Here is an 11,827-nt window from a genome sequence, read left to right on the forward strand (position 1 = left end):
TGTCAGAAACTGGGCATATCCATCTTTATTCACTACTGTTATCATTTACTTTCTACTCAAGCTGAGGAGGTCTCCTACAGGGTAACCCTAAACAAATGATACCTTTTACCTATCCTGAAATGTCCAGCCTCCCCCAAACAGCTATCTACAAATACCACATTCAGTTTCAAGTGCATGGCCCCATTTCATTCAGTCTCTTCTAAGAGGATATCTAGAGAAGACTAAGACCTCAGGTTCCCGTTCTCAATTTTCCTGAGAACCTCTTACTTACTGTCAATTATTTGCAAGACTGCTCTGAGCTATTTTCAGTAGTTTCATAAATTGTCTTCACAGTGAGATAATAACCTATTTGATGCAGATACTTTTTTTTTTTTTTGCTGTAAAGAAGAGAAATTTATTTTCACGCAGTTTAGGAGCCCAGATGTCCAAAATCAGGGCTTTGACTCTGGGAGAAGGCTTTCCTTCTCTGTTGACTCTGGGGGCTGGGGGGAGTTCTTGTCTCCGACTACTGCTGTTGGCCTGATATTCCTCAGAAGAGACTATATTTTAGATACACTTTTCATATTCGCCACAGCCCTAGCAGATTGTGGCTGATGGTGTTAATAGCTTAAGGATAACAGTGTCACATACCAGAAGGAATGCAACCCAGGAAAAAACAGAAATGTAGGAGAAACAGAATTTAAATTCATCAACAAACAAGATAAATATTTTATTTCATCCTCATTTGACTTGTCTAAAACTAAACAACCTAAGAGTCAGGTGGTGGCGCTGCAGGATAAGATGGTGAAATTTTTGCAACACACCGGATACTCCGGTTTCCATTACCCGGTGGAACTGAGAGCACCAGAGAAGCAGAAAAAAAGAAGCTTTCAAGAGAAAGGCAGGGAGCCAATAACAGCTCCCCTTGGCAGGATTACGAGTCTATAGACCCTTAAGGACCCAGGCTGATAGATGAGAGGAGCGACATCCAGAGCCATCTGAAATAGAATTGAAAGACGTTTGGCAAAGGAGCCATGGAGCTGGGAGAGGGGAGCGCTCAGCAGACAAGGCAAGTGCTGCTTTTCTTTGTTTTCCTGGGAGGGTCTCTAGTGAGTTCTGAGACCCGACGCTATTCCGTGGCAGAGGAAACGGAGATCGGCTCCTTCATAGCCAACGTAGTGAAAGACGTGGGTTCCAATGTGAAAGACCTGGCTGCGCGGGAGGCCAGAGTCATCTTTGACGACTATACACCACATTTGCGGTTGGATCCGCAGACTGGCGACTTGCTCATAAATGAGCAGCTGGACCGGGAGGCACTTTGCCCTCTCACTGAGCCATGTATATTGCATTTCCAAGTGTTATTTGAAAATCCTTTGCAATTTTTTCGGGCAGAGCTTTGGGTTGAAGACATAAATGACTACACTCCTACGTTTCTAGACAGGCATATAGTTCTGAAAATCCCAGAAAATACTGCACCAGGAACCTTCTTTCCAATGGAGAGTGCTCAGGACTTGGATGTAGGAAAGAATGGTGTCCAAAACTACACAATCAGCCCCAACCCCCATTTCCACCTTAAATTACAAGGCAGTGATGAGGGCAGGAAATACCCAGAGCTGGTGCTGGACCACCCTCTGGATAGAGAAAAGGAGCCTGAGCTTAGTTTGACTCTAACAGCCTTCGATGGCGGGTCCCCACCCAGGTCCGGGACTGCGCTGATTCGCGTTGTTGTCCTGGATGTCAATGACAACGCTCCCCAGTTTGAGAGGCCAGTCTATGAGGTTCAGGTACCAGAGGACAGCCCTCTGGACTCCTTGGTCATCACAGTAACTGCTACAGATTTAGATGCAGGAATAAATGGAGAACTATCTTATTCATTTTCCCACGCCTCGAGAGATATACGGAAAACATTTGAAATTCATCCAATTTCTGGTGAAGTCCATTTAAAAGCACTTTTGGATTTCGAGTTAATACAGTCGTATACAATAAATATTCAGGCTATTGACGGTGGGAGCCTCTCTGGAAAATCAGCCATTCTAGTTCGGGTTGTAGATGTGAATGACAACCCACCAGAAATAGCCATGACATCTCTTACCAGCCCCATACCAGAAAACTCCGCACCGGAGTTGGTGGTCGCAGTTTTCAGAGTACGAGATAAAGACACTGGGGACAATGGGAGGACCGTTTGCTCAATTCAGGACAATCTCCCCTTTCTCCTGAAGCCTACCTTCAAGAATTTCTACACCCTAGTAACAGAGCGCCCACTGGACAGAGAGACCAGCACGGAATATAACATCAGCATCACCGTCACTGACTTGGGTACCCCCAGACTGAAAACCGAGCACAATATAACCGTCTTGATCTCCGACGTCAATGATAATACACCCACATTCACCCAAAATTCATACACCCTGTTTGTCCGAGAGAACGATAGCCCGGCCTTGCAAATCGGCAGCGTGAGCGCCTTAGATAGAGATTTTGGCACCAATTCCCAGGTCTCCTATTCCCTGCTGCGGCCCCAGGACCCACACCTCCCCCTCGCCTCCTTGGTCTCCATCAATGCAGACAACGGGCACCTCTTCGCTCTCAGGTCGCTGGATTACGAGGCCCTGCGAGCCTTCGAGTTCCGCGTGGGCGCGACAGACGCAGGCTCCCCCGCGCTGAGCAGCGAGGCGCTGGTGCGCGTGGTGGTCGTGGACGACAACGACAACTCGCCCTTCGTGTTGTATCCGCTGCAGAACGGCTCTACGCCCTGCACCGAGCTGGTGCCCAGGGCTGCCGAGGCGGGCTACCTGGTGACCAAGGTGGTGGCGGTGGACGGCGACTCGGGCCAGAACGCCTGGCTGTCCTACCAGCTGCTCAAGGCCACCGAGCCCGGGCTGTTCAGCGTGTGGGCGCACAATGGAGAGGTGCGCACTACCAGGCCGCTGAGCGAGCGCGATGCCGCCAAGCACAGACTCGTCGTGGTGGTCAAGGACAATGGCGAGCCACCAAGGTCGACCAGCGTCACTCTGCACGTGCTCCTGGTGGATGGCTTCTCGCAGCCCTACCTGCCACTCCTGGAGGTGGCCGCCGACGAGGTCCAGGCCGACTCGCTCACGGTCTACTTGGTCATTGCGTTGGCGTCGGTCTCCTCGCTCTTCCTGTTCTCGGTGCTCCTGTTCGCCATGGTACGATTGTGCAGGAGGAACAGGGCTGCCTCAATGGGTGGCTGCTCGGTGTCTGAGGGCCACTTTCCGGGCCACTTGGACGTCAGCGGCACGGGGACCCTGACCCAGAGCTACCAGTACGAGGTGTGTCTGGCGGGAGGTTCTGGGACAAATGAGTTCAAGTTCCTGAAGCCAGTTATCCCCAACCTAGCTCCCCAGGGCGCTGAAAGGGAAATGGAGGAAAGCTCCACCTTTCTCAATGGCTTTGGGTTCAATTAGGAATCTGATTATGATGCAAAACTTTTAGAAAGAGTGTTATTCTTTTGAAACTTTATTCATTGTAATGTAAAGTACTTTGTTTTGGGGAACTTCATCTTACATATGAGTTTTCAGAAATTTCTTTGATTTAAGCCTTTCTTTTCTGCTCTTCATATTAACTGTGAAAAGTTAAGGGAGCTGGGATTTGTGCAGTATTTGTTCCCAAATTCAACCTCCAATAGTTTATTCAAATATATAGCATTTTTCCCTTCAAGCTTAATTGCACGGTAGATCCAGTCATATTCTCTGGATGTTCTGGTCCTGGATCCTTCTGACAAAAGTTTTTATATGTTTTCTATTATTATTATTATTGAGAAAATGCATACTTGATATTATTACAGAGAAAATGCTTGCTGTGAATAATAGAATTGCTTTGCTATCTGGCTAAGCTAGGGGCCCTGGTGGCACAGTGGTTAAAGTGCTTGGCTGCTAATTGAAAGGTCAGCAAAGATGTGATAGTTGGTGAAAGATGTGACAGTATGTTTCCATAAAAATGTCCGGCCTTGAAAACCCTATGGGACAGTTCTGTTCTGTCTTATAGGGTCACTGAGTCAGCAGTGGGTTTTTGGTTTTCTGGTTAGGCTGGTTTTTAAGATATTATCTAATTTAGGGTTTTTCTGTTTTGTTTTTGGGTATAATCAACCCATTCTTTTTTTTTTTTGCCAAATATTGCAAGGAATATTTCTGCACTTAGATATTTTCCTTCATAAATATTTTGTGAACTATATATATTCCTGGTAAATGTTCATTTAATATAAATGCAAATTCTTTTTTGGGTTCTAAGGTTATATATCCAGCCTACACTCCTTCCTTGTCTGAGAACTTTCTTGTAGTACTCCAGAGAGGCAATCTACTTTTTTTTTTTTTTTTTTTTTTGCCTCTCTGGCCATTTTTTATTGGTCCAGTGATAGACTCCTGATGAAAGTTGGAATAATCACAATCCCAGCTCCTGAACTTGCAATTAAAATATAGTTCATCCATTTTTTCCTCTTAATTGCTTATAACTAGGAAATAAATGTTAAACCTGAGTGAAGTGGCCATGTTTATACCTGTGTAGATTGAAAGCAAAAATGGCATTTAAAGAGGAAGAGAGGAAAGAAAGGAAATAAAGAGTAAAGAGTAGAAGTGAGAAAGAAATAGGGAGTGGAGACAGAAGCCTAGAATACAGTAGAGACTAAGCTACTTTGTTCTAGACCTGTCCATTCCCAGTTCTAGTCCCTCCCAAGTCCCTAATGTATTATTGCCCTTAGATTCTATAGTAAGACACAAGTATTCTAATAATAAGACTCATTTATTTAACCTATTTGGGGGGTGGTTCTTGCAACCAAGAGACTTGACAGATACATAAAGTCTTGAGTACTCAATTAGATTACACCATTAAGCTTAGGTATTTTATTGCATGCTTCTAATATTAATTTAATGAGTGGAATAAAAATGTACAATATTAGAGATAACTAATCTATAGTAGAGGCTTTTATTATGAAATTTAATTTTGTAAATAATTTGTGAGATCTTTTAAAAGATAAATGCTGCAAAAAGATTTATGGAAAGTCTTGTTAATTTGGGTTTCCATCCATTATTTTATGTGGCCCAGAAACATTTAAAAATAACATTGAAATTGTTACTATTTGAGTATCTGTACATTTTTTCAGGATTATTATATTCTTTTTTAGAAGACTCTTTTAAAAACTATTTGCTGCTTTCAGTGTGAACAGAAATATTTTATCATTTAATTAAAATCTTTCAACTTTATAAATAATTCTAATTTATAGATCATATGGATTGAGTCATGACTTCAGTAATGGTGAGTACTGTTCAATGAACACATATTCTGTTACTAGAAAGCCTTAAGTATTTTTTTTTCAAACTGCCTGACAAGACTAGAGGTTTAAAATGTGATTTTATAAAGGAGGATTTTATCTGAGTGATAAAAATGGGAGTGAAAAAAAATCTTTGATCCATTAGCTTAGGTACCAACTTCTATTCCACTAATATTAAAAAAACATGGACATTAAGGGCACATTTTCTTGGGTATTTAAAGTCCATGTAAAGAGTTTGGATCTATTACCAAGATCTTTCCATAAGAAAAATTGTCCATCAGATTTTAAATGTGACCAGCATGTTCTCGTATTTTGAAAGTTTATTTAATCAAATTTGTTTCACCATGTGGAGGAAAATATTCTAAAGTAAGTTGTTAATTTTCCTTCGTGGCACAGTGGTTAAGTGCTCAGCTGCTAACTAAAAGGCTGGCGATTTGAACCCACCAGCCACTCCACAGGAGAAAGATGTGACAGTCTGCTTTAGTAAAGATTCACAGCTTTGGAAACCCTATGGGGCAGCTCTGCTCTGTCTTATAGGATCGTTATGAGTTGATATGGACTGGACAGCAACATTATGGGTACCTTATTAGTATTAAACCAATCATAAACTTGGCCCATGCTAAATTTTTCCAGTTAGCCAGCTACTTGGAGTGCCAGAATATATGATAGTGTGTATTGTTGATTAAAACCTTGGCTAAAGGTTGGTTCAGCTGGAGAGACTCTCAGGTACCCAACCCCACTCCCCCACCCCAAAAGGTGCTTTCCCCTCCCTAGGGATAAGTGAACCTTACTCCCATGCTAAGGTGCCAGGATCCCCGGTCTATCCACTAGGGATCTATGAGTTGCTTCCTGAGAAGGAGTTGAGATATCTCCTGGTTGAAAATAAGTTTAACCTGTTGTTCCAGATTAACCTTACTTACTTTTTTCTGTACTTTATTTTTTCATTTTAATTTCACCCTGTATCTTTTCGATCTTGTTTTCTCCCCTTTTCAAGATCTCAGCGAATCTCAGCTTCAATGCGTATGCATCTTAGTTGTAGTAATGAATGCAGATATTCTTTACAAATTGTTTTAGATAATGTAACAAGTCAAGATAATATGCTTACAGAAGTACGCAGACATTGTCCTTAGACGATATTTACAAATAAACTCTCCACAACTCCTAAAACTGTCTACGGCATTTGCATAGTAAACTAGTTCTAGCTGATCTATCACTTAAGTTTATACCCCTGAAACATGTGTTTGCATCTCTTCATCTACGGTCGTAGCAGTGTGTTGAGTTTAATGATGTACATTCTTTCTTTAGGAATAGACTGATAGCTACACATCTTTGTCTGCTCAGTTTCCCTCACAGCACTCAGTACACACTGAAGTAGACACTATATTGGAAGCTTCGTGAGGACAGAGGCAGGGTTTGTATTCCCAGAACTTAGCACAATGCCTGACACATAGTATGAAATCAGTGTTTGTCGAATAAACAAATTTAAAATATAGTTAACTCTGTGCTTGCATCATTTCCCAAAGTGTCTGCACTAATTCCACATTCATAATCCCACGGGAGAATAGAAATTACCGCTTTTATTTGTAAATCACCCCCTATATATAATCAGTGGGTTTTTTTTTGTGCAAATCTCAGTAAATCAAACACTTTTTGGAGCATTTTTAGCAAGCTTGATTTAAGTACAACACATGGTGGCGCTGTAAGCTAAGGCTGTGAAAAACAGACCTGCAGATGGTTACTGTCGAAGAGGAGAGTCTTTCTTAACTGCATTGTGGCAAAGATTCATTCCCGGACCCATCTACAACCCACAGCAGATTGCCGGTGGACAGACCCAACACAGGCAACACTGTCTGAGACCTTATGTCACAAACGGCTTTTGGTGTTGGAGAAATGGAGGCTGAAGAGGATCGCTTTCCTAGACTAAGGCAAGTTCTGCTTCTCTTTGTTTTGCTGGCTCAGACTCGCGCCGAGCAGGGAGGCTATGTTGTGGCAGAAGAAAGAGAGCGCGGTTCTTTTGTGGCCAATCTAGCAAAGGACCTAGAGCTAAGGGTTGGAGAGTTGGCCTCGCGGAGGGCTCAGGTCATTTCTAAGGATAACAGAAAACACTTTCAGCTGAACATTCAGACTGGAGATTTGCAAGTAAATGAGAAACTGGATCGGGAAGAACTGTGTGGTCCCATTGATCCTTGTGTGCTGCAGTTCCAAATGTTACTGGAAGAACCTTTGGAGGTACATAGGTTTAAACTTTTGGTCAGCGACATAAATGACAATTCCCCTGTGTTCCCAGAAGGAGAAATGATTTTGAAAATCTTGGAAAATAGTCTTCCAGGGTCTGTGTTTCCCCTGCAGAATGCACAAGATTTAGACGTAGGCATCAATAACATTCAAAACTACACCATCTACCCAAATTCCCATTTCCACATTCTCACCCGCAATGGCGGCGAGGGCAGAAAATACCCAGAGCTGGTGCTGGACAAAGCCCTGGATCGTGAGGAGCAGCCTGAGCTCAGGTTAACTCTCATGGCAGTAGATGGCGGGGCTCCTCCCAAGACGGGGACTGCCCTGGTCCTCATTGATGTCTTAGATGTCAATGACAATGCCCCTGAGTTTGAGCAGCCGCTTTACCATGTTCAGGTACCCGAAAACAGCCCCCTCAGATCCCTTATTGTCACTGTTTCTGCTAGAGATTTAGACACAGGAATAAATGGTGAAATATTGTACTCATTTTTTTATGGTGATGAAGAAATTACCAAGACATTTGCACTTAATGAACTCACTGGAGAAATTAAAATAATCCAGACACTAGATTTTGAAAAAATTGTGTCATATGAAGTGGATATTAAGGCCTCTGACGGGGCAGGTCTTTCTGGAAAGTGCACTGTCATCATACAGGTGGTGGATATAAACGACAACATCCCAGAACTTACTGTGGCTTCACTTATGAGCCCCATCCGGGAAAATTCCCCTGAGACCACAGTAGCTCTTTTCAGTATTCAAGATCGAGACTCTGGGGAAAACGGAAGAATGGTTTGTTCCATCCAAGAAGATGTTCCCTTCACACTGAAACCTACCGTTGAAAATTTCTACAGGCTGGTGACAGAAGGAGCGCTGGACAGAGAGAGTAGATCAGAGTACAACATTACCATTACAGTTACCGATTTGGGGTCTCCAAGACTCAAAACTGAGCGTACAATAACTGTACTGGTCTCAGATGTCAATGACAACGCTCCAACTTTCACTGAAAGCTCCTACACCCTGTTCATCCGCGAGAACAACAGCCCCGCCCTGCACATGGGCAGCGTCAGCGCCACAGACAGAGACTCAGGCTCCAACTCCCAAGTCACCTACTCGCTGCTGCCGCCCCAGGACCCGCACCTCCCCCTCGCCTCCTTGGTCTCCATCAACGCGGACAGCGGGCACCTCTTCGCTCTCAGGTCGCTGGATTACGAGGCCCTGCGAGCCTTCGAGTTCCGCGTGGGCGCGACAGACGCAGGCTCCCCCGCGCTGAGCAGCGAGGCGCTGGTGCGTGTGGAGGTCGTGGACGACAACGACAACTCGCCCTTCGTGCTCTACCCGCTGCAGAACAGCTCTGCGCCCTGCACGGAGCTGGTGCCCAGGGCTGCCGAGGCGGGCTACCTGGTGGCCAAGGTGGTGGCAGTGGACGGCGACTCAGGTCAGAACGCCTGGCTGTCCTACCAGCTGCTCAAGGCCACTGAGCCCGGGCTGTTCAGCGTGTGGGCGCACAATGGCGAGGTGCGCACAGCCAGGCTGCTGAGCGAGCGCGATGCCGCCAAGCACAGACTCATCTTGCTGGTCAAGGACAATGGCGAGCCGCCAATGTCGACCACCGTCACGCTGCACGTGCTCCTGGTGGATGGCTTCTCGCAGCCCTACCTGTCGCTGCCGGAGATGGCCCCGGACAAGGCACAGACTGACTCGCTCACTGTCTACTTGGTCATTGCCTTGGCGTCTGTTTCGTCGCTCTTCCTGTTCTCAGTGCTCCTGTTCGTCGGGGTGAGGCTGTGCAGGAAGAACAGGGCCGCCTCTGTGGGTCGCTGCTCTGTTCCTGAGGGCCACTTTCCGGGACATTTGGTGGACGTTAGCGGCACTGGGACCCTGTCCCAAAACTACCAGTATGAAGTCTACCTGGCAGGAAGCTCTGGGACAAGCGAGTTCAAGTTCCAGAGGGCTATGAACGATGTAGAGGAAAATTTCAACTTTGAAAATGGTTTTGGATTCAATTAGGAATCCGCTGGTTTTTCAGAGCATTATTTTAAATCAGCTGGGTCTGTATTATCTTTGTAGGTTTATGTAAATTTTCTTGGGGTTTTTGGTAACTTCATTTTCCTAATTGAGATTAGAAAAAGAATTTTGAGTGCTGTATATCATCATATTTACTATCATCATTTTTACTATTCCCATTTTGGAGTCAATAGAACCTTCAACTTCATTATTGAAAAGTTACAACTACTTGTTCAATTAATGACCCCTTCAATTTCAAATTCTACTGAATTGAAGATGACCTCAACTCCATTCTCTGTGATTGTTGTTTAGAAAGCTTTTCTAAATTTTTGATGGCTGTGGTTACTTAGAAGACAAGCATGATACAAATATAAGAAATATCTTCTGTTGATCTATACTGTGCTTACTTGACTTTTGAATTTTTAAATGAAGAGATTACTGCAAAAATTGTGTGGTTTTGTTGCACAGTTGTATTACATGAAAAGATCACAATTTCTCCCATACTTCCATACTTACAAACTTTCTCTGCTCTTTATATCAACCTTCAGTATATAATATATATGAATATTAAATATTATTGACAGATAATTACATTATTTCAATATTTTTAAATAATTGATCACTTCTGTGGTGTCTGTCTAGCACACCCCCTCTTCCTCTGGAAACTAACTCTCTTTAGTAGTGGTGTACTTTTCAGTCATGTCTATTTTATAGGACTCATCTTCTGTGATTTTAGATCATCAGATAAGGCATTCAGTCTGGGTTGATCCAGTTCTCTCTGTTTCTAAAATTGCTTTGGAAGCCAGATAGCATATATTCTCTCCATTAGGAACGTATCCAAAAAGTGATACTATGTTTGGCTAAGTGTATAGAAATAAACACAGAAAGCCAACTCACTGAGAGACAAGAATGAAGGAGAGATCTAAACAGAAGCAGACAGTCCAAGACAGTAAGTAACCTTGTTGTAGATATTGCTGTTGTAGATTTTCCAATACCTCCCAAGTTAGCTCTCTTCTCTGAGTTTTTAGGAACTAAAATGTGCTGTTTTAATTAATTTTCCTCTAATATAGCTTAAGATAACTAAGTGGATTTTTTTCTTGTTGTCAAAAGCATGTCAAGATATTCTCGCATGGACCAGTAAATTAGACCTTACTATTACTTCAAGATTTTTATTATGGCTCTTCATATTGATATAATTAATATTTGGGATAAAAAAAGTTCTAGAATATTGGTAGCCTGTAGAGAACAAGGAGCCCTGTTGACACAGTGGTTAAGATCTATCGCACTCTACGGCCTGGTGTTCTAAGGCTGCTAACCAAAAGGTTGGCAGTTCGAATCTACCAGCCTCTCCCTGGAAACCCTATAGGGCAGTTCTGCTCTGTGCAATAGTGTCGCTATGAGCCAGAATCGACTGGATGGCAATGGGTTTGAGTTTTTCTTTTCTTTTCTTTTTTGCTAGAGAACAACCACAAGCTTTTTTCCCAGAATACATAATTTTGAGAAGAACTGATGGATCTTTCCAATGGTACAGTCTTTAACAGAGTTTACTAAAATTCTTAGAAAGTTCTACTGTATAAGAACGACCGTCTTTTGAAGATTATTAGTGTAAAATAACAATGACAATGTAAAATGTGTATCTAAACGGGATGTACACCTTGTTTGTAGGATCTTATAGTTTTCTTGTTACAGTCTTTCTTTTTATACTGTATTCTTTTGCTTAGTGGGTACCAGTGTGCTTTGCCATTAAATGAAAAAAATTTCGATCATTCTGAGTTATTTCAAATTACCATTCAATAGGCATAGAAAGGAGCTACTTGGGAACATGGTGTCTTGTTTACTCAGCTCATGTAATGAACAAGGAGCCCAGAAAAAGAGGGGGCTTCTACAGTAGAAGGAGAGGCCCCAAATATCAGACTAAGTTAATTGTGATTTATTCATTGATCCATTCAACAAATATTTGTTGAACTTCTATTACCTGTCAGGCATTATTCTAGATGTTGGGGATGCTGCAGTGAACAAAATAAAGTTCTCAAACTCAGAAGTGACACAGAAAAGAAACAAATATGTACATACATACTGTGTCAGATGCTGATAAATGCTAGGGAGTTTAAAGCTCCATAAAAGCAGCGCTCTCTGACCTTACATAGAAAGGGTATCATAAACTGCAAGGTACCTGTAGCTTTTCCTTGATGTAATTCAACCAACAGGAACCACAGTTCTGGCACATAGGCTGCTTCGAATTTCAATAAGAATGCTGAGGGAACTGCCACACGTGTGAATCTAAAGAAATTCATCTGTTTTGCTGAAAGCATTTTAAGAAAT

The 11,827-nt window shown here is 43.0% G+C and overlaps 2 protein-coding genes across 2 annotated transcripts; both read left to right on the top strand.

Moving 5' to 3' along the window:
* The first annotated feature begins 407 nt into the window (after positions 1-407).
* On the top strand, positions 408-4,982 carry LOC126070074 (protocadherin beta-18-like). Its single transcript, XM_049873869.1, has one exon. It carries the CDS (start codon positions 1,014-1,016, stop codon positions 3,402-3,404), a length of 2,391 nt encoding a protein of 796 aa, XP_049729826.1. The 5' UTR covers positions 408-1,013; the 3' UTR covers positions 3,405-4,982.
* A 238-nt stretch (positions 4,983-5,220) lies between these two features.
* LOC126070078 (protocadherin beta-15-like) lies at positions 5,221-9,582 on the top strand. The gene is made up of 2 exons (XM_049873873.1): positions 5,221-5,247; positions 6,569-9,582. The coding sequence occupies exon 2, from the start codon at positions 7,124-7,126 to the stop codon at positions 9,506-9,508; it is 2,385 nt and encodes a 794-aa protein (XP_049729830.1). The 5' UTR covers positions 5,221-5,247; positions 6,569-7,123; the 3' UTR covers positions 9,509-9,582.
* Positions 9,583-11,827: the final 2,245 nt, after the last annotated feature.

Source organism: Elephas maximus, chromosome 2 (genome assembly GCF_024166365.1).
Source record: "Elephas maximus indicus isolate mEleMax1 chromosome 2, mEleMax1 primary haplotype, whole genome shotgun sequence".
NCBI lineage: Eukaryota > Metazoa > Chordata > Mammalia > Proboscidea > Elephantidae > Elephas > Elephas maximus.